We start from the raw sequence: 22063 nt of genomic DNA, 5'->3' as shown, positions 1-22063 counted from the left end.
TTGGAGTCGGGGTCGTGAAGCTCCCCAGGTGCGCGAATCGAAGCTTTGCAGCTTATAGAATTGAAGGAAGAAGAAAAGATGTCTGTAAAAGACGCGCGATGGAAGGTTTTCCGGATTCTACCTTCTAGCGACACACCCAATGGAATTGAGGTGATTTGCAGTGGTTGAATTGGAGAGGGTTGGAAGAGCGGTGGTGGAAGGGAAATATAGCTGCCTTTATGAACGGCCTCCTCCAAAAAAAAGTTGAGGTGTCCAGATTGCACAAAAGGCCAGATTTCCTCTTGCTAGGCGCCACACGTGACAGGGGTACCTTCCTTCCAGAGGCGTGCTTGCGCTGATTCAGCACTGTGTGGTCCCTTGGTGCAGCTGTATCGAGATGCGCTAATGCGGACATTTAGGGACGAGAGTGGATCTCGGGAGACCACTCTCCGTTGGGTAAGCACAGTGAGAGATGACAGTACGAAGCCTTCCCCTAGCCACGGGAGTCAAAGCAAGCGCCTCACCGCTGCCGCGCTGGCTGCCGTCACACTTTACCGGGGTCCCTTCTGCCCCACGAAGGCTGCGATTCTGGAGATTTCGATTGCAGATGGAGTCTGTGAGCCCCCCCTGGACGGCTGGGAACTCTTGAACGTGGCCTTTCCTCTTCATTCTGGCAGGTGCTTGCCAGCTTGCTTCTCTGGCTTTCCACGCCGCCGCAATGTCTCCCAAATACGATTGACTCTTTGTCTGAACCTGGATGGCGGGAAAGTGACTCACGATAGTGCGCATTTCCAACAATGGAAGGCCGATGGCAAAGACCCCATTCAATGCGTTGCATCAAATCTAATCTCACATTCGCCTCCTCCTGACTTTGGTTACATACAAGCAGCTTCCAACCCAGAAACGAACAGAGTGGCCTCAACTTGATTACTACGAATGCCCATTTCGGAACACAGTTCAATGCCTCCAAAGCTTTCCAGAATATTCCCACCACTTACTTGCGGTGGGGGCGGCGCGGCGGCAAGGCGGAAAATGGGAGATGGGCCACTCTATTTTACCCTGCCCCCTGAACTGCCCTTCACTGTAGGGCGCACATGCGAGGACCTTACCTCACTTAAGGTGCCTGAAGCAGTGCCATCCCGTCTTCTGCCTGAGATGAGGGGGGCTAAATGGAGGGGGCAAAAAGCAGGGGTTGAGCTTTGGCTGCTGGCCCATGCTCTCCCGAGAGGGCCACGGGGCGTGGACAACGGTCGAATGCGAGAGAGGGGTGCGCCGGGATGGAGCACGACGGCGTCATTTCCCTCCAGTCGCTTCTTTGTAGCCTAAAACCTCGGAGCCACTTCAGCATACTGTGAAGTTGACAAGTCGCTCGGGGGAAACGCTGACGAGCAGGCAGACAACGGACACATATCAATATTGGCAAATCACAGCTAAAGGTCCATGTCAGCAATCCTTTCACTTGGGACGAGATGGCCCTGGCCCTGGCATCAGACTCCATGGTTCCTGCAAGGTGTTCAAACTGTGTTCTTCTATGGATAGACATGTTCTCATTGGCTGCCCTCAGACAGAAGTTGCAGGCAACTCTATTTTCAGCGCTCAACTCTAATGGAGCCTCAACTAGCACCCGTTTTCGCTCTCGCACGCCATGCATTGCGACCTTTTCCCACACAATTGCCGTAAATACCAAACCATTCGCGACCATGACACGTTTCTTCTTCTGATTCTTCACCGTTTACTCGAGCAGCCCTGCAGCAATTGTCTCGCCGCCGCTTCTCAAGACCACTCTCTGCCCTGCTTCCAAAGGCACCTTGGACTCTAGCCTGACGACCACCCGCGCAACCTTGGCAGGCTGCACGATCTTGGGGTTCTTCTTGACAGTTGCGCCTGTGACCTTGTCCAGCACGGCTGGAATAGCCTCAATTCGACCGGCAGCGTGCAGGCGACCACGATGAACGTCCACTGGCTGCGGCATTAAGTGGTCGAATGCCAGCACCTTCATTGTCAGGGTGTCGCTTGTGTCGATGGGTGCTGCCTTGGTGCTGATGATGTCGCCCACGCGCACGTGAATTGGGTCGATGCCGTACAGACCGATATTTACGCTCTGGCCAGCCACCGCCCATTCTTGCGGTTCCGAGTCCACCTCGATCGATCGTATTGAGGCCGGTTCGCCGCTGGGCTGCACGATGAGCGACTCTCCGTTCTGTACTGTGCCGGACTCTATCCGACCAGCCACTGTCAGCTGGCTTTGCTGAGACCGGAAAATTTCTGATATCGACATGCGGAATGGCTTCTGGAGCGCTCTCGTCATTGGTTCCGAGTCTTCCAACGCCTCGATCAACGTTGGCCCCGTGTACCATGACAGCGCCTCGTCTTCTGGCCTTGTCACCAGGTTGTCGCCGTTGAGTCCTGAAATGGGAACGAAGGTAACGTTCTTGAGTTGAAAACCGTTCCCCTTCATAAAACCGGTGACCTGTTCTGAAATCTCATCGAATCGGTCCTTGGACCAACCGACCATGTCAAGCTTGTTGACGGCGACGATGACCCTCTGCACGCCCAGACTGCGTAGAAGCAGGGCATGCTCTCGGGTTTGTCCCTTCAGGCCCTTCTCAAAAGCTCCCGTGTTGGCGTCGATGACAAGGATTGCGAAGTCTGCTTGACTGGCTCCAGCAATCATATTGGGAACAAAGTCCCTGTGTCCAGGGGCGTCGAGGATCGTAAAGCGTGTCTTGTCGGTTTCGAACTGATTTGTGGCGATATCAATGGTGACGCCACGCTCGCGCTCCTCCTCTCTCTGGTCCATCACCCACGCAAGTGCAAACGATGCCTTGCCAATCGTCTCTCCCTGACGACGATACCGGTCGATCAGGTGTTGCTCAACAAACTTGAGCTCTAGCAGTAACCTGCCCATGAGGGTACTCTTTCCTGCATCGACGTGGCCTGTAATTTGTTAGGCGTATTTCAAGAAAGTGAGGCGAGAAGTACATACCAACCACGACGAAACTTGCACTTCGTTTGTTGTCGCTCTTCTCAAACTCCTTCAGCACGTCGAGCTTCTTATTCTTGGGTGCTGCTGAATCGTCAAGCTGCAACTGCTTCATCTCACCAGCAGGAGCCTCGTTGGCCTTCGATTTGGCGGCCACTTTCTTGGTTGCGCTCTTGGCGGCAGCGGCGTCGAATTTGTTGCCCGCTAAAAGTTATTAGAGTTAGCGTCTTACTGTGTTGTCGCAAATCGCGAACCTTTCGCCTGGGCAGCGAGCACGATATCATCAGGGCTTGGCTGGGTGAAAGCACTGGGCACGAAGGACGACGAGGTCGTGTACGGCATGCTGTAGGTCTGAGAGGCGTCGGCAGAGTCCTGGCTTGGTCCGAAGAGCGTCTGAGCAAAGGCGGACGGTCTCGTTGATGGCACCACGAAGCAGTCATCCTGGGTCAGTTCATCATTCCCCGCTGGCGTTTCCTGCGCCAGGTCGACGTCCATTCCAGATGGCGCGTCCGAGGATGAGGTTTGAAATTGAGAGGTGGCCGATGGTTGGGGTGTCGACTCTCCAGATAGCTTCTGCCGTTTGGCCACGAGACCCGAACCACCCTCCTTCGATGATGGCTCAGTGATTGCCAAGGAAGACATGCGCTTCTCAGCGCGATCGACTTTGTCGTCATCCTTCTTGACATCCGTCTTCTTCTTACGCGCAGCTGCCAGTGCTTGTAGCTTGGAGAGTTTGGGGCCCTCTCCGCCGCCAAGCAGACCGCCCGGAAGGGGTTGAGGGGGGGTCAAGATAGCCTGCCGGGATTGAGGAACGCCCATCCAAGAGATCCCGTGGAAATAGCTTGCGGCAGTCAAGGAGGCAATCCTGGGAACTGGGTACCCTGCATGCGAATCCGACACAGCATCATCCAAGACATCGTCGTCCCACGACCATAAACCCATGCCATCTGCCGAACACTCAATGTCTGCTACTGCCGGTGCCTGACAAAAAGCAGAAGGGAAAAAATAGCATAGGAAACTAAACCGACTCACCATCTTTGGTCTTCTTGGGCTCCTGCTTTGGGGGCGGGTCGATAAACTTCTTCTTGAGGTAAGAGACCGACTTTTCGATGTCATAGAAGTAGTGCCAGAGTGCATCCTGGATTTGTTGTGTGGTGACTTTGTCGGCGTCAGAGCCTAGGGAGCTGCGCACGAACTGAGTGCCTTCGGCCATGGCCTGACGGTCCTCTGCGCTGAGCTGCTCGCCTTCATTCTCATCTTCGTAGTCGTCTGCGTCATACTCATCGAGGACTTCCTCGTAGTCGAGATTGCGGACTGCCTGGTGGCGCGACATGGTGGACGAGTGTGGTGAGTGACTCTTCTGAGGGTGGGTTGAAGAGGGGAGATGGATGCAGAGGGTAAAAGGGAAGATCGAACGTTTATAAAGCAAGGATGAGTAACCGGAGAAAGAAGTCGTTATTGCATGCCGGGTTGCGCTGACTTTTTCGTGGGAAAAGTTGTGGTTTGAATTGCGACCTGAGCTATCTCCGGAAGATTGGAAATGACGGCACTTGTGCTGGTAATGGAGATGGGATGCGTGGGGCCTGCCATTGTCATGGAGGGGCAAAACGTCCATGGCGGGGTACCTCTGGCGCCTGGCACCTGGATGCGCTCACCCAACCACTGCAGTAGGGTGTTTGGGCAGGCCCGAGCCAGGCTACGCCAGGCGGTGAGCTCTCGGATTATCCCAGCGCCGACCACCGAAGCTTCTGGTCGCGGGTCCCCCAGTATGGCAGGCACCACCAATTATTCAGAAATTTTGGTCCACCAGGTCCCGGTCCTTGGAGCTCAACCCCCCTCAACCCACGATACCTCGATTTCCCCGGCGTCACTTCCAGTTGAATCGCACTTCTATCCCGATCCCCCCAGTAACGTGCGACGACCTTCATCATGGCGTTGAGTATGCAGCAGCCCGCCCCTGAAATATTGACTTTAGCTAACAAAAGTATCTAGACTTGGATATGGCCAACGGTAAGCCACGCGGCGACTACGAGCTTCGAGTGCCATACTGATATTTGATACAAAGCGGTCGTGACGAAGGACGAACAGGGCCGTCCTTTCATCGTCGTCAGAGAGTACGTCTTGCACCGTGCCATCGTTCCAAAAACGAAGCTATAGCTCACACCCCGCAGTCAGGGAAAGAAGAAGAGACAATATGGCAACGAGGCCGTCAAGAACCACATTCTCGCCGCCCGAACGGTCGCGAACATCGTCAAGACTTCCCTGGGCCCCCGCGGTCTCGACAAGATCCTCATTTCCCCCGATGGAGACATCACAGTGACGAACGACGGTGCTACGATTCTGCAACAGATGGAGATCTCCAACCACGTCGCCAAGCTGCTGGTAGAGCTGTCCAAGTCTCAGGATGACGAGATTGGTGACGGTACTACCGGTGTCGTTGTTCTGGCCGGAGCTCTATTGGAGCAGGCGGCGGAGCTTATCGACAAGGGCATTCACCCCATCCGTATTGCCGACGGATACGACCAGGCCTGCGACATCGCCGTTTCGGAGCTTGACAAGATCTCAGACACTATCGAGTTCACAAAGGAGGAGACAGGAAACCTGTTGAAGGTGGCACGGACAAGTTTGGGCAGCAAGATCGTCTCCAAGGCGCACGACCAGTTCTCCAAGATCGCAGTGGACGCCGTCCTGTCCGTTGCCGACCTGGAACGTAGAGACGTTGACTTCGAGCTGATCAAGGTCGACGGCAAGGTTGGAGGAGCTCTGGAGGACTCTATGCTCGTCAAGGGTGTCATTATCGACAAGGACTTTTCCCACCCCCAGATGCCCTCAGAGGTCAAGGATGCCAAGATCGCCATCCTTACCTGCGCCTTTGAGCCCCCCAAGCCCAAGACCAAGCACAAGCTGGACATCACCAGCGTCGAGGAGTTCAAGAAGCTCCAGAACTACGAGAGGGAGAAGTTTATTGAAATGATTCAGCAGATTAAGGACGCCGGCGCCAATCTGGCACTTTGCCAATGGGGTTTCGACGACGAGGCCAACCACCTTCTTCTTCAGAACGATCTCCCTGCCGTGAGGTGGGTTGGTGGCCCTGAGATCGAGCTGGTGGCTATTGCAACGAACGGCCGCATCGTGCCCAGATTTGAGGACCTCAAGCCCGAGAAGCTTGGTACCGCTGGCCGCGTCAGAGAGATGACCTTTGGCACAACAAGAGAGAAGATGCTGGTTATTGAGGAGTGTGCCAACACTCGCGCGGTGACTGTCTTCGTCCGCGGTAGCAACAAGATGGTAAGCTAGATGGACCTTGAGCGACAACCCCCAACTAACATGATCCAGATCATCGACGAGGCCAAGCGCTCTCTCCACGACGCCCTCTGCGTCGTGCGCAACCTGGTTAAGGATAACCGCGTTGTCTACGGCGGTGGTGCCGCCGAGATTGCCTGCTCTCTGGCGGTCGAGGATGCCGCCACCAAGACTCCTGGTCTCGAGCAGTACGCCATGCGTGCCTTCGCCGAGGCCCTGGACGCCGTTCCCATGGCCCTGGCCGAGAACAGCGGTCTCAACCCTATCGCTACTCTGGCCGAGGTGAAGAGCCAGCAGGTCAAGGCCAGTCCCGCCGACCGCGGAAAGCTTGGTGTTGACTGCATGAACCGTGGTAGCAACGACATGAAGGACGCCTTCGTTATCGACCCCCTCATTAGCAAGAGACAGCAGCTCATGCTGGCGACGCAATTATGCCGAATGGTATTGAAGGTCAACAACGTCATCATCGCCGGGTCTGGCGAGGAGGACTTTTAAAGATTTAAAGTAAAAATGATGATGAACGGAAAATAGGTTCTAGACGGGTCAGTGGTGTTTGGGATTATACCAAGCTTTGTACTATGCAAATAGAGAGGCCCCAATGTCGAGACCAATACCAGTCCTCGAATTTCCCCAGCCGGCATTCCACGGTTTACTAAGTTTAAGAGTATGTTCGGTGAAGACGTTGCCAGCGATTTCTTGATTCAACGTCCCGGCTTACCCACCACGATCCTTTGCTGTATATCGAACAAGTTCTAGGTCGGCAAGTATTTATGAGACCGATTATCGGGCTAGATCTTGACCATTATTGTAAGAGTTGTTACTGTAACATGAGTTCTGAGGACACGGAAGAGTTGGTTTAGTTGGAGAATTGGCACAGAACACACCAGCGTCAACCTCTCATGGAGCCGAGCAAAGTAATGTCCTGGTATTCTAAGTCATTTGCCATTTCTGGTCTATTCCAATGCATGCCGTCTACTCTATCCGAATTTCAATCATCTTGTCTAAGCCCCTCTACTGCATCCAGCCTCTCTCAGCAGTGTACTTCAGGTACGGCTCCATGTCTCTGTAGAACACCCGCTGCAGCTCAGCCTGCTCCTCAGGCGTAGGACGAGTCTTCTCGCCTTGACGACGGTTCCAGCTCTCCTGCGTCTCGGTCAACAGCGCCTTCTCGTCCTTTCCGGTGCTGTCGGCGAAGTTGTACGATCTGTACTCGGTGTTCTCCCACCCAGTCGCTGCAAGCTCATTAGCAAGACCGTCCGGCAACAGCTCTCATGAACGTCAGGGAGAAAACGTACCTTTGCCAGCAGGGACTCCGTGAAAGTCGTTTGTCAAAAAGTGCAAGAACCCTCCGTGAGTGACAACGACAATCTGCGCATCCCCCTCAACGCCGCCCGCAATCTCCTTCAAAGCCCTCCTCGCCTCCGCAGCTCTGACCTCGAGCTTCTTCAACGTCGGCTCCCACCTGCTCTCAGGGTTCTTCTTCTCCGTCCAGTCCGCCGGCACCCGGCTGAAGTCCACCTTGCCCTCGAACTCACCCTCAATCTCAGAGACGGCGGAGCCGGTATCACACGGGGCATCCGAGACCTCCTGGACCTCGGGCAGGGCAATGACCTTGCCCAGGTGTCCGTCCTCGGGGCCGAAGCCGAGGAGGCAGGTGTGCAGGGTGCGGCGCAGCGGCGAGGCCACGAGGTGGGTGAGCTTGGAGTGGTGGGGGAAGGCGGCGCGGAGGTCGGCGCATTGCTGCTTGCCCTTGTCTGTGAGGAGGGGGTCGCGGATAGCCTCGTTTTCAACGTTGAGGTTGTGGAAGCCCTGGGCGTGGCGGACGAGGTGGATTTGGACAGGCATGGTTGATGAGGTTGGCGATGTCGAGAAGTTTCTGAGTGGTAAGATGTCGTCTCTATGACATGCAATTGACTTGGAGGGGTCTGATGTTGGTGAGACAGATGAGGTTGTGAGACAGGCGGGGTAAAGTTCTGGGGAAAGAAAAACAAACACCTTGAAGGCTGAGGGAAAAAAGGCTGGCGATGTGGTTTATTTGTTCACTTTCTAAACGTTACAAAACCTCCGGTGCTCGGTGTGGATGACTGCGTGATTCACGATCCAATGATAAAAGCACGCGGTCTCGAGACAACTACGTAATGGCTCCCCCGTCCTCGGGAAAATTCCTTGGTTGGGGCGAAGCGGCGTTGGCTGCGGCGGCGGCGGACACTGGAGTCAGGGTCCACGGCGCCAGTGCACACCTCACACACACCAGACATCCATGGATAGCCAAAAGTGGATGTTCTTTCCACCGGCATCATGGCGGGACAAGAATCTTCTCGCAAAATGACTCAAACGACAGGAGAGGAAACTCGCAGCGCAGCGCAGCGTACAGTGGGTGTGCCGCAGGGCGCGGACTTCGAGCCAAGAACGCTGCAGTGGTGGCCCGCTGCACCGACCGTAGCGCTGCGGCGCCGATGACCGGGGCGAAATGCGGGGCACACCCGTCTGGCGCCGTCCGGAGTGGTTGGGCGGGGCAGGGGGGAACGGCTTATCAATTGAGGCGAGCTGACTTGTTGCCGAGATCAAGGGCCGACTTCGTTGCGACGGAGTTACTGCTTGCGGCAACTTATATAATTGAGCTGGTGCGCGATGTTTGAAATTGGTCAGGTTGCCGAGATTTCGAACTAGCCCGGAAGATGGAGTGACTCACTTGAGCTGTCAGGTGAGAATGAGGACAAACAGGCAGAATGTGAGTTCAGGCTTCGAGTTTCCATTTTAAACCGGTTTAGATGACGGAACAAGTTAGATGAACAATTTGGCAGCTTGAAGTTTGCTTTCAAAACGGTGAAGTCCCAAGCGAAGCCCGAAAGCCAAGCCGAGGAAGTTTCCAAACAGATTTATGACAGCTCTCAGTTACCTGCATCGTCTTTCATTTTCTTAGTGCTATTATGGCGTGTGATAAACGATTACTCGGGCATTGTGTTTCGGGAGTTCGAATCAAATACTAATGTTTCGTCGGCCAAGACAGGCAACGTGAAGCGCTCACTGCTGCTGTCTTTTCCGCAGTAAAACCTCGCAAATATCACGCGGCATCAAATTTGGCGAATCCAGAAAAGCATACGAATGAGAAGAGAGACTTGAATGGCAGTTACTCTTTGCTCTGGCAGTCTGCCTCGTATAAATTATCATGCTGTACATCGCAAGCCGAAAGATGGATCAATTATCGGTCCCTTTGTGTGACCTCAATCGAAGCCGATTCGTAGCCTTCTGCTGAGCTATGCTCTGGTTGAGAGACTTGGAGTCCTCACCAACGAAGTTCCTTCAACGAACCCTAAAGATTTGAGGTATGTCTCTTCTGTTTATTCCACTTGTGTATGAACCAGGGATAGGGGTAGAGTAAGACAGAACTGCCAGGTTATCTATATTCTACTACGCTGTATACAACGCCAGTCTTGTTTACGGGCGCATAAATCTTTCGTTCTATCACTATGGTAAGTTTTCTGGAGGCGTAGGCATAAGAAACTATTTGAAATGTCGAGGGATACCTCAAATTTCGGCCTTGTTTGCAGCAACCCAAATCAGAGACATCATCAATCATTCTTCTATCAATTCTCTTAGCTAAATGAGTGCGAACGCAAAGACTCGCCAGATCTTACTGGAGAACCTACAACACGAATTCAAGCCAAGTCGGCCTTTCGTTCTGCATCGCGCATGTTCGGTTGGTATTCTCAGGTATACAGCATACTTAGACGAGAAGCCAACAAAGATACAGATGGGCGTAGTCTACCGTAAGCTAGCCTGGTCTCTCTGTATCACAGTGTTGCAGAGATGACTGACGATGGAGGCCACCTGTTCATTGTGCGGAGGAAACCCTTCACCAGCGTTGCCTGACTCTTAAATATTAGAATGACCCGGCTCAGATCAACGTCAGCCCTCTCTCGACATCGGCAGGGTCTGCGTTATTTCAAACACCTCCCCGGTAACGGGCTTCACTCTCAAAAGTAACGAATGAGACGATATACGTGGCCCTGCATTGCCCTATAAAGCCTCCCTTTACCTCCTCAGACATCATATCAAAACCAATACCAGCTTTCTGTCTCCCTAATGGTTTAGTTCCACCGTTTCTCTTGCTTATATGGAAATCAGAAAGAGTCGCTGCTGCCGCCGAGGACGTCTGCGACCTCATTCACAGACAACACGTGAAGACAGCCACTTAATGACGAATACGTCATAACAATAAGTGCGAGATGGAAGAAGGCAATAGTAAGATATAGGGATGCTCAAAATGATGGACTAAATCTCTGGTGTTGGTGCCTAGGGCTGTTGGCTACTTTGTCGCCTCGTCGCGCTTCAAATCATCCCATGCTTTCTCAAATACCGACTCCCATTGCTGTTTAGGGAAACCCCCTTTCAGATAACGCTTCAAAGCAGAGTTTTTATACACAGCTGAGACTTCCCAGGTCTGAAGCAAACAAGGCCTTTTTGCTTAGAACTGGGGAAAGCAGCCCCTCAGCCGAACAAGGCTCAAGCCAAGTCCACGAAGACTTCGAGAGTACCATAAAAATGGGGGCTCTATACTTGGATCTTTGGGCACAGGCCGGCAATGAATGCGCATGGTACGGTGTATGCTCATGAAATGGTCAATTTCTTTGAACCACCCCGTTGAAAGTACGCTCCTTTACTGCCCAACCCCCAAACAAACACATTTTCTCCCTAGGACTGGAGGCTATCAACAAATACTTGAGGTTTAATCAACGGACAAAGACCACTAGTGCTAGGGATGCTGAGTGAAAGCATCGTATAGGGAAGCAAGCGTAGATCGCTGTTTCCACATTACAAGAGAAACATCGGTAGGCAAAGAAAACCTTTAAACGTCCCGATCCAGACGGTATCCATACTGCCCAAAAAACCAGCGATTGTGGAATGAATGAACGTAACGGGACACAGGGCGAGTATTTGTTTCCGCTTCCGCTTTCAATTCGACTTCATCTTCACCCACGTCTCCCTCAGGTACCTCACTCCTAGATAGCCAGGCATCTACCTCACCCTCAAAAAGCCCACCTTTTCCTGACTATCTTCCCACCCTTCCTCCTCTCAATATCGGCAAAGCCAGAACATAACACACACATAAATCATTGCCGACATAACCACCATCACCATGCCCAACGAAGACCACCCCAACATCCTTGCACCTCACCAGCCTCCTGGAACCTTCGCTCGTCTCCGTACGTACCCCAGTACTCGACTCTGCCCAACAAGCTAACCATGGAAACAGGAGCGAAGGCTTTCGCCGACCGCGAACGCAAGGCAAAGGAGGAGGAGGCGAGGAAGAACAATGGAGAGCAACAGCAGAAGGGAGAGGAGCAGATAAAGGAGACCTCTTCTTCCTCATCCGCTCCCGAGTCAAGGCCAGGATTCCGTCCCTCGCTCCTTAAGCCTCGCCCTGTCTTTCCGGGGACCATGTAAGTCCAGGTCACCCGCCTCCCTCCAAATCAGATAAATATACTGACATAGAATGGCTAGGAACATCGCAATCTTGAATGATGACTGGACCCTGCCCCTCGACCAGGTCGATCTCAAGGTAAGGCGCCCACCAATTCCTCCTCATGTTCCACGTTCGTTTAAAGAGAAAACGCGCTCTGCAGGTCTCTATAGATATTTGTAGCTAACTTCATCTTCAATAGGCACGCCGCCAGCGTGAGGTCTATCTGGCTAGGGAGATTGCTGCATGGGAGCAGTTCCAATATGAGCAGGAGCAACAAGGTCGGGAGGAGGCGTCTGAGAGTGCCGCTGAATCGAAGAACGCCGCTATTGGCGGCGCTGAGACGAAGGGTGCCCGATAAAGCGATCAGGACGGGCAGAACTAGAGACTTCTCATCAGGATGACAGCAAGAACTGGTATGAGCATGTATTTTCCACGCTCACGAAGGCAATAGATACTTATGCAACATTTTTGTGCTTCCCCTGCTCAACAACGAATCTAGTATCAAAACACCAGGGACTGACTTAAGTACATCATAAACGGAGACGTAGGAAAAGTACATAAGAAGCTGCTGATGCCTCATCTCCCGTTGTTGGAGGGAGGAAACCTAGAAGACCAACTTCCTTGCAATAGCCATGACTCCTCGACTAAGATCGTGCTTTGATGCCACATACACGGCACATTTTCGCCTGTATACTCGGAGTGATGGACGTAGTGGGCTAGACGCGACTTGCCGCTCTCACTTCGATTTCACCTTCACATTCACCATCTCATTCACCACCCACACACTTTTCACCCAACCCGTCCTGAACCCCAAGGCATCTCTCAGAGCACCTTCATCTCAACCCCTTTCTCTGCTTTCACCCTTCAAACTCACCATCCTTCAGTCTCCCCCAGATTTTCCATCTGAATACCCACACAACAACTCCCACATATTGCCATCACCATCATCGCCGTCGCCACCATGTCTGACATCTCTGAGGAGGAGTTGAAGTACCTTGCGGAAAACGCAGACCGCATCGTCCCTTACATACCTCCCGGATACTTTGCTCGTATTAGTACGTTCCCACAGCCGCGGGATTTGACTACAAAAAGCTGACCATGGACATAGACGCAAAGGCCAAGGCTGACCGCGAGCGCAAGAAGGAGGAGGAAGAGGAGAACAACAAAAAGAAGAACGCCGAGGAGAAGAATGACGAGGGGGATAACAACGAGGACATGAACGACGAGGAGGGGAACGAGAAGAACGAAGGCTGGGGAGGATATCCACATGAAGGCGCTCCCATCATCTTCCACCTCTCTCACTTCGACTACGACAAGGACGGAAATCTCGTCCCTCGCGTGGGACCCAAGACCCTTGCCCTCCATTGTAAGTGCCACGCTAACAATGCGACTGGTCCAGGCAGACCAACTGACTGTCAAAACAGACGACGAAGAAACCGGAGACTATGTTGGCGAGGTGATCGCTAAGGTCGAGCCGGAGGAGGTTGAAGAGCAGGAGGTCGAGCAGGATAAGGCCAAGGAGCAGACGAAGCAGCTCTCCTCCAAGCCCGTCCACCAGCGCAAGCCGAGAACCAACCTCTCCCTCCTCAAGCCGATCCCCGCCTTCCCAGGATACAAGTAAGTAAACATCCATCATGCCCACAACCGCAAAGCAAATGCTGATACCAAAATCAGGGACCCCGACCTCCGAATCAAAGAAGACTGGACCTTGCCCGTTGACCAGGTCGACTGGAAGGTACGTCGCACAATATTCCTCCCCAAACCTTTGCCCTTTATCAAAATACACATCACTAAACACATTCCAGGCACTTCACTATCGCGAGGTCATGCGATCCAGAGAGATGGGAGAGTGGCATCGCTCTCAGTACAAGCTCGCCGTGAAGGACCGCAAGAAGGTCTGGAAGAAGGCATCGCGCCGCCTGAAGGAGGGTCGCGGCGTCGTCATGACGGAGGTCGTCCAGGAACCCGACCAGCTGGAGGTTTGATACTTGGTGACAACGAGGACTGGCATGAACATATAAAACCAGCCTGGAAGATGGCCAGGAGAGACGTGATGTGGGATATGGAGGAAGCTCTCATCTTGACATCGTTCGACAGCCGTTCGACTGCTTAATAACGAGTATGGCCTTGATGTCAAAGCACCAAAGGTTGACCTAGGGTCATTGGCGGAAGAGTAATCGACAAAGGGAGAATCACGCAAGGGTAAGAACATAAAGAATCAAGCACATGCAATCGTCAATCAAATGAATACATTAGTCTTATGACACCTTGCCACTCGGTACAACTCCACATCACAGATTATTGTTCCTGGCGACGAGCAGGAGAAGGGAATGCAAACGTGTCCAACAAAGATGTCATTTTACAGCTCATTCTCAAGCCCGAATAATGCAAAGAGTTACTTCGGCTTGCCCTTGTGTCCCTGAAACGCCGAAACCTATGTAGTAGACCTGCATGCATTCGGACCGCATCCTCCTCAAAGATCAATTAGACTCTCCTCCACGGCCGGTTGCTTCGGGGCGTGCTGCGGCGCAGTCGGGAACGACTCCTGGGTATATCCGCTGTTGTACTGGCCCTGCCAATGCTGCGGCGCTGATTGCTGGGGTACTGACGGCTGCCAGTAGCTCTGCTGCTGGGGCGGAGCCTGATGCTGCTGTGTATGCTGAGCGGGCTGGGCCGGTGCTTGGACAGGTGTCTGCTGGTGAGACACAGACTGCCTATATTGCACCGCCTGCTGAAGATTGGGGTACGGAGAGGGATTCGGGTCGGCGGACGGTGGTGCGGACGGGGGCGCACTGGGTTGCTGAGGGTTGAAGTAGTAAGAGGCGTTGGGATCGTTTGATGGTGTTGCGGCAGGTTGGTTTTGGTGGTTTGCGGGAGGGGTAGGCTCGCTGGGATACGAAGGTTGAGGCGCATACTGCTCGGGCGCGGGCGCACCTCCACTTCTCCAGCTGTCTGTCCGTTGAGGCTCCTGGGGAGGGTATACGCCAGTTGGGGGCCCAGACACCGACGCCCGCTTATCGAACGTCGCGTACTGAGGCTGAGGAGTGTGTTGAGGATGAGGAGGGTAAGCCTGGGGTGGCGGAGCGTGACCATAGTCCACTCGTTGCTCGCCAGTGTAAAAGTTCTCGGCAGCACCAGGGGCGCTAGCCTGAAGTGAAGGATAAGAGCCGGTCGAGTGGCGGACAGGAGGAAGATTATAACCTCCTCCGACGGCATGTTGGCTGTATGCTTTGGAAAGCCGCTCCTCGAGCATACGATCATAGTATCTCACGACAGTGGAAAGCTTGGCATGGAGATCCAGGAGGGTATCTGGGTGGGTTAGTACTGAAAACGGGGGGCACTCAAGGGCTGTACATACCATGCTTGCTCATGGTCTCTCCGTAGGTGCGGGCAAGCTTCGGCCGCAGAGTGCCGATACTGTCATACAGCTCCTGAATTTGGGGTTCACGCAGAATGGTTCCAGGCGGTTGTGTCTGCAGGCGGTCGACAAGGGTCGCGAAGAGGTTGATGTTCTCGGCTTCGACCGGGGTAAGTTCGTAGTCGTTCTTGGGCAAGGAGAAGTGCTGAGTCGATGAAGGTCCAGCGCTCGATGTCTGCTCCTTCAATACAGCGGCGTGCCTCTGCTTCTGCTCCTCCATGTCGGCCAGCGAGGCGGCGATGGCAGCTTTGAGGTCTTCGTCCTCATCCTCTGCGCCATTCGTCGGGGCAGCAGAGCTTCCATTCACCTTGGCATCCGGGCCGTTGGCGGTGGGAGGCACGTAACCCTTGGAGTAGTTCTTGACCTCCTCCAGACTCATAGCCAGCGCCTTCTTCAGATCCTCATCGAATGCGTCGTCAACGCGCGCATTGCGCGGCTGCATGGCAGACGTGCTGCGGGTCTTGTAAGGGTAGGTGGGAGATCGGTCTTGGGGCAGTGGCGAAGGCGCGCCTCCCTTGCTGGACTTGTCGGTAAGCTTCGCATAGCAGCCATCGTCGACGCGGACGGGCGCGAGGATGCCGAGATGGGGGAGGGGCAGCGACTTGGTCGAGCACTGCTGGTCGAAGCAGTTGCCGCAGTTGCGACAGTGGTGCTTTCGGTTCGTGAAGGTGAAGGGGGTTCGGCATCGCATGCAGACATCTGAATCAACCCACTCGGGGGGCTGCGACTTGTCAGCGTGGGGGACATCAACGGCATTCAGACAGAAAACCTACAGCGCTGCTGTCAATCATGCTGCTGGAGACGGTGACCCTGGGAGGGAAGTGGTGGCCTTCTCTTTGTAGTGTCTTGTAGACCTCTCCGATGTATCCCAACTCGTGGCGGCCTTCGGTAGCGGCGGCCCAGGACTGTATCAACTCGAGGATCTTTTGCTTCACTTCGTGGTTGACGGCGGCAGGACCAACGGCTTGGAGGAGCGAGGTCAGGTTGTCCATAAACTCTCGCGAGGCGATTTCGGCAAGGAAGTGGGTGCCACCGTTTTTGACGCACGTGTCGGTAAGCTGCCATCCGGGTTAGCTTATGTATATAAGAGCAGGCAGCAGCGAAGCATGGCATACGTTAAGGGCGCTCAGCTGGGTATTTGGGTTCTTGTTGCCGATGCGCCTTTTGAGGGAGCGCATGGCCTCCTTGGGCTGGACGGTCTTGGACCTGATGACATCAGAGATCTCAAGATTCAGAGCGATATCCTCCCTGTTGCAGCGTTAGAACAGTCATTTGAAGCATCGGCATCGGGTCGTACAAGCTGCTGCTGGTGGCTTTCTCGATCTGCTCGTCCAGGGCCGTGTTGGCCGAGCTGGACCACCAGCCCATCATCTTGAAGGCTGGATGCGGTATGCGGGATGGGCGGGGAGGCGAGTGCAAACAAGCGAATGTCGATCGTCGTCGGCGGGCTATCTATGTGTACGTGGTTCGGGTGCGGTCGCGATGCCGACGTGACGGGATTACGAGGCGGAGGTGGAATGGATTGCGCGTAGGAATATTGATGGAGGAGCGACAAGAGGAAAGCTTGGAGTGCGTGTGTCTGTTGGCCCAGATGCAACAGCCTTAGCCTTGGGGTCTCTGGGATGGTGCGTATGGTTCGTTCAGTTGGAGATGCAGCAGGCTAGGCCCGATTGTCCACCTCAGGTCGCCCGGGAGGTAGCTTGCAGGCGGGCTGGATACGGCGAGATACTTCGATGCCTGGTGGTGGCTACCTTACGTTGGCTCAGTGCGTAGTCAGGCAGGACGGGTACCTAAACTTACGTAGCGACTCTGGTTCCGCAGCAGGGATGCATGGGGATTGGTAAAGGGCTGCCTTGCAGGTGTCGTCGCGGGCCTCGTGGCTGCTTCACCTGGTGCTTCTGCTGACTACGCGGTACGTACTTCGATAGTAATCGGCGGACGGAAATCTCCGCGCTAAGCCCAAAGGGCGTGGGACTTTGAAGACGGGTTTGGGGGGGGGGGGGGTTCCCCAGAGATGACGAAGTTGGGAACATGGCGGTGGAGCCATCTGTGGCGCATGGGTTTGCCAACCTGCCCAAATTGCTGCGGGCCTTGGCATTGAGCTTGCTGTAAGTACATGACTTGGGCATCTCTGGGTAATGCACTCTTTGACATGAGCTCCTTCACATTGTAATGCATTTTTGCATTTGTCGCCATGTAATACCCGGCAAAGAAACAACATCTAGGGTGGGTATTTAGGTAAAAGCCAAGCTATATTGGTTGTGGCGCGGCACTATGAGTTGTCAGTCATGCCAGCTTTAGCACCTACCTACCGTAGGTATCCGTAGCTTTCTTTACCTTCCATTACTCAAAGTTGCCGCTCAAGGTGCATGCACCCAAGTAAAATCAACGGCGAACCCGCCGCCCGGCCGCCCTCCTTCAGTGACAGTCGCCCGATGTGATACCCTGAGACTGAAGAAAAGATAAGAAAAAAAAACAGGGGGACCAACTACCCGGCCCGCCTTGTCCGCCTGTTCCATCGCAGTGCCTGAAGCATTCAAGAGGCCGGATGCGTCAGTGATCCCGACTGCCCTCCAGCGCAGCAATTACTTGCCCTGTCCAGAGGTAGGTAGGTAGCCCTGGTCTCGATGTCGACGGGTACCGGCCCTCTCGGATAAGATACCGTAACGCCCCCCAAAAACACAGCCGCCGCAACGGTACCGTTCCCTCTCCACAATGTCTTGCCATTGTTGAAACTGTTAGCGCCCGGCGACGACGACAGCGAGGCTGCCCTCCACCACGGACCATCGTCCTTTCACAAGACGGCAGCACAGCATACGGCACCACAAATCTGTTCTATTCTACCTCTCTTTTCCTCAAAGACGCCTTTTGGCTGCCCCCGCCATTCTTCCAACCCACCGAAAGCCCTCTGCTCTATTCAGGGAAACATGCACACTGCAGACCGCCCTGCAGCTGCGCTTGCAACGTACTACTAAAGCGTCCCGTCGCCTGCCACCCATGACGATCCCGCCGCCGATTGTCGTCGTCTCCGAGTCCCGTCCTCCGTACCTTGATCGCTCCGAATCCTCCCACCACCACCACCGTCACTCCTCGAATCTACCAACCCAAACTACAACAACATCTCCCGCGACCGACCGAGCAGCCGCGCGTGCAGCGACATGATCCAACTTCCACACCCACCCCCCAGATACCGTTCCTCGTTCACATGAGTTCGACGGCCTCCTCAGCCACCAGAACCGTCCTCGGCGGCGGCGGTCCTGCCATGCCCAACGGCACCTCTCTACACTCCTTCGCCATGGGCGGAGACGGGGGACCGGCCGGCCGCGGCGCCAAACAACCCCTACCCCATATAGACGACCTCACCTCCGCCTCCCCCGATGTCGACATGAAGCTACCCTTGCGCAAGATCCTCGAGAGGGGCGACAATGCCATGCGACAAGCCGAGACCTTCCGCGACTTTGGCAGACCAGATCTCGCCTTCAAGGAGTACCTGAAGGCCTCCTTGATTGCCATTCGATATGTGCCTCAACACCCCGATGCCCTGGCCGTGAGGGGCGGCCAAGGAGACATGAGCCGCATCTACTCTGCCCTCATGAAGAAGATAGAGTCCCAGCATACAGCCTTTGAAAAGATCAAGGCCGACATCATCGCTGATAACCAAAGAACGGGCGTCCGCCCGACCACCTCGAGACCATCCTCCATCGTCAACGGCCAAGCGAACCGACCCATGTCACCCCAGGGCCAGCCGGGCGCACCACTGATGAGTCCCACGAGAGCCGAGGCCGGTACACAGGTCAATGGCTCGCCGAAGCCGAAACCTGCAGTCCAGCCGAAGCCCCAATCTTTACATGGCAATGTGATACGTTCGGGGGCTGGCACACCGACCCTCAAGAGCAAGGCCGCCGAGGATCTGGCAGCCCGCTTCGCCAATCTTAGAGGACCGGTAGCTTTGCCTGGCCAAGATCCCCGCATACGAACACATCCCCTCGTTCCGGCGAGACCAGCAGGACCGAGGGCGATGCCCGAACCGACCGAGAAACCAAAGGTGGCAGTAGTGACAAGCCTGCCAGACCTGCCAAAGATGCCGGACGCCATCTACAGCCCGGCCAGAGGAACCGTGTCTAATGAAGCGGCCTCCTTGCCCTCAAGTACACCCCGCGGCCTGTTCAGCAGAACGGGCTCCTCGGCCGCGATCAATACCGTCCTTGCCAACAACAAATCGTCGGATTACTTCGCTCAGCCCCAGCCTCAGCCTAATGCCGCTCCTGCTCCAATTCACCGTCCCAGCATTACGATCCCCGAGGGCGACACCATCACTGCCGAGGACCTAATGAGTTTTATAAGAAGGGGCTCCGCAACACTTCAAGTTCTAATCATTGACGTCCGCAGCCGCGACGATTTCGACGAGGGCCACATTCTGTCACAAGCCGTTATCTGCATTGAACCCAATATTTTACTTAGAGAGAACATATCGTCAGAGCAGATCGCCGAAAGCATGGTGCTCTCACCCGCGCAGGAATACCACCACTTCGAGAGGAGGGACGCTTTCGACCTGGTGGTTTTCCATGACCAGGACTCAGATGCTATCCCACGATACATTTCTCCTGACATGGACGCAGCCGCACTGTTGTCACTCCAGCGCGCATTAACGTACTTCAATTACGGAAAGGAATTGAAGAATCCCCCCAAGTTGCTCCAGGGAGGCCTGGATGCGTGGACAGATCTAATGGGAAGGGCTGCTTTGGCCACGTCCCAGACAGCTGGTGCTGCTAGGGCCCCTAGGATTCGGTCTCCTTTGAAGCCCTCCATCTCCATCTCAAAGCCAGCCAGGCAATACAAAGTCACGCCTTTGAAGCCTGAAGAGGTCAAGCTTTGGGAGGAAACGCTTCACAATGCAGATCTCGAGACTGCGCGCTCTCCTGGGTTCATGCATGTGCGCAGCACCGAAGAGTTTCTGCGGAGATTCCCAGCCGTCTCAGCTGAGCAGGAATCCATGCAGTCACCCATCAGTCCTGAAAAACCCACGTACAACAATTATCAGAACCACGCCGATATCTACTCCGAACTTCCGTCACCACCTACGCGGCCAGCTCCAGCCGTTCCTCGTCCCAGCTACAGTGGTCTTTCGCAAACGCAGGATGACCATGAGGCTCAAGGCTTGGCTTTCCCAGCGCAAGCTAGAAACCTCAAGCAGGGCCCATTGGCCCGCCCCGACTCTCCATCTGTCGGCGCAGTCAAGGATGGCCATCACATCACAGGTCTCAACAACCCCGGTGTCTGGTGTTACGCCAACAGCTCCATCCAAGCCCTGCGGATGTCGCCTGGTTTTGGCAAGGAGCTGGCCACGTTTGAATGGCAAAACACGTACAAGGTCCCGAAGAAGCCCGATGAGAAGAGCGATCCCCCTCAGCTCATGTCGCGCATCCTATCCAACCTGTTCCACTGGATGGACTCCGGCAAGTTTGCCACCATGAAGGCCCAGACACTGATGGTAAGCATCCCCGCCCATATGGCTAAGCGCTGTACTGACCATTCGTAGGACTACTCTCGATCGGTCTGTGAAAAGAGCCGGCTTAAAGACAAGGGTGATGAGTTTGGTGGTGGTCGACAGCAGGATGCTCAAGAATTCATGTCCTGGCTGATGGCCTACCTTCACGATGAAACAAATATGCGAAGAGATCGGATTGGCGACGAGAACGCAGCATTCCCTCAGATGAAGATTGGCAAGTCGATGCTTCAGGGTGCGTATGAGTGGTGGGGTCACTACCTGAAAACAAACTCGTCCATCGTCGACAGGTACTGGCGTGGTTTGGAACTCTCGACCGTGGTGTGCTCAAGATGCAACAACCGCACTTACAGCTTTGCGACATTCGACTTCATCTCGGTGCCCATCAACAGCAACACACAAACGATCGAAGACTGCCTGAAGTCATATCTCGAGCCAGAGTTTATCGACGATTACAAGTGCGATACTTGCAACATGAACGTACGGGGCCAAAAGCAAATCGCGCTCGCTCGTCTGCCAGAGCTGCTGTGCGTGTGCTTCCGACGTTTCGACTACGACAACACCGGCCAGGTGCAGAAGAAGCGGGACATGATCACATGGGACTTTGAAAACCTGAACCTCGACCAGTTCTTCATCCCGCCCGAGGAACGCAACACCGTCGGGCCGCCACTCGACGAAAAGTTCGAGCTGCCCTTCGACTACGAATGCTACGCCGTCATCATCCACACCGGCACCAACATCACCAGCGGTCACTACTACTCCTACGTCCGCGAACCCCAGAACCCCGACCCGCATGCTTGGCACCGCATCAACGACGCCCGCGTGACCCCGATCCGCATCGACGGCACGGGCCGCGGGGGCGACGCCAGTCGCGAAGTGTTCAAGAAGAGCACCTCCGACGTGCCGTACCTCGTGTTCTTCCGCAGAAAGCAAGGTCGATCCTCAAGACGATGATCATTTTCCGCAAGATGTTGTAATAGAGAGAGAGCATTGGGGAAGAAGGGTGAAAAAGGACCAAAGATATGTACATGTGTCGGGACTATCGGCGGGGCAGGAAACGGGGGACGGGGTGGGGGGCTTTTCAAACCTCATATAGAACTGAATGACGGCGGGCGGTTGCCAAGCATGGAACGATGTTGTCTTTTTTCTACAGTTTGAGTTTCTTCAAGCGCTTCTTCCAAAGCATGGCGTCTGGTTCGATTTTGGAAGGGGAGGGGGGTTCATCTTGCCTGTCACATTGGGGACGGACAGGATACTTTTTTCTTGCTCTTTTTTCGGGATGAGGTCATGACCAAACATTAGTTCTATTGGAATGAGAACCGCACATTTCAGGGGATTATTCTAGTCTTGGAGATAGACTTGGTGAATGACTAGAGTGACATGCGTAAGTGAGAACGTGAGTCAACC

The 22063-nt window shown here is 54.5% G+C and overlaps 7 protein-coding genes across 7 annotated transcripts; 4 read left to right on the top strand and 3 right to left on the bottom strand.

Annotated features, from left to right (window-relative positions):
* Positions 1-1711: 1711 nt before the first annotated feature.
* On the bottom strand, positions 1712-4295 carry HBS1L (HBS1-like protein; the record flags this gene model as incomplete). The annotated part of the gene is made up of 4 exons (XM_036634271.1): positions 1712-2916; positions 2966-3166; positions 3217-3909; positions 3995-4295. The coding sequence occupies 4 exons, from the start codon at positions 4293-4295 to the stop codon at positions 1712-1714; spliced, it is 2400 nt and encodes a 799-aa protein (XP_036500574.1).
* Positions 4296-4891: 596 nt separating this feature from the next.
* cct5 (T-complex protein 1 subunit epsilon) lies at positions 4892-6760 on the top strand (the record flags this gene model as incomplete). The annotated part of the gene is made up of 5 exons (XM_036634270.1): positions 4892-4901; positions 4955-4972; positions 5028-5076; positions 5134-6250; positions 6299-6760. 5 exons carry the CDS (start codon positions 4892-4894, stop codon positions 6758-6760), a joined length of 1656 nt encoding a protein of 551 aa, XP_036500577.1.
* A 516-nt stretch (positions 6761-7276) lies between these two features.
* Positions 7277-8110, bottom strand: CGCS363_v002420 (putative phosphatase; the record flags this gene model as incomplete). Its single annotated transcript, XM_036634269.1, has 2 exons — positions 7277-7497; positions 7561-8110. The coding sequence occupies 2 exons, from the start codon at positions 8108-8110 to the stop codon at positions 7277-7279; spliced, it is 771 nt and encodes a 256-aa protein (XP_036500576.1).
* Positions 8111-11405: 3295 nt separating this feature from the next.
* CGCS363_v002419 (uncharacterized protein) lies at positions 11406-12090 on the top strand (the record flags this gene model as incomplete). Its single annotated transcript, XM_036634268.1, has 4 exons — positions 11406-11472; positions 11523-11709; positions 11771-11828; positions 11932-12090. 4 exons carry the CDS (start codon positions 11406-11408, stop codon positions 12088-12090), a joined length of 471 nt encoding a protein of 156 aa, XP_036499927.1.
* Positions 12091-12693: 603 nt separating this feature from the next.
* CGCS363_v002418 (uncharacterized protein) lies at positions 12694-13717 on the top strand (the record flags this gene model as incomplete). Its single annotated transcript, XM_036634267.1, has 5 exons — positions 12694-12787; positions 12841-13098; positions 13157-13349; positions 13407-13467; positions 13538-13717. 5 exons carry the CDS (start codon positions 12694-12696, stop codon positions 13715-13717), a joined length of 786 nt encoding a protein of 261 aa, XP_036500073.1.
* A 488-nt stretch (positions 13718-14205) lies between these two features.
* Positions 14206-16521, bottom strand: VPS27 (Vacuolar protein sorting-associated protein 27; the record flags this gene model as incomplete). The annotated part of the gene is made up of 5 exons (XM_036634266.1): positions 14206-15041; positions 15091-15871; positions 15924-16208; positions 16266-16398; positions 16448-16521. The coding sequence occupies 5 exons, from the start codon at positions 16519-16521 to the stop codon at positions 14206-14208; spliced, it is 2109 nt and encodes a 702-aa protein (XP_036500076.1).
* Positions 16522-18355: 1834 nt separating this feature from the next.
* DOA4 (Ubiquitin carboxyl-terminal hydrolase 4) lies at positions 18356-21610 on the top strand (the record flags this gene model as incomplete). Its single annotated transcript, XM_036634265.1, has 2 exons — positions 18356-20641; positions 20690-21610. 2 exons carry the CDS (start codon positions 18356-18358, stop codon positions 21608-21610), a joined length of 3207 nt encoding a protein of 1068 aa, XP_036500077.1.
* Between the last annotated feature and the right edge of the window lie 453 nt (positions 21611-22063).

Source organism: Colletotrichum siamense (genome assembly GCF_013390195.1).
Source record: "Colletotrichum siamense strain Cg363 chromosome Unknown KSG_Cg363_contig02, whole genome shotgun sequence".
Classification (NCBI taxonomy): Eukaryota; Fungi; Ascomycota; class Sordariomycetes; order Glomerellales; family Glomerellaceae; genus Colletotrichum; species Colletotrichum siamense.
This window is presented reverse-complemented; position numbering and strand designations above follow the sequence as displayed.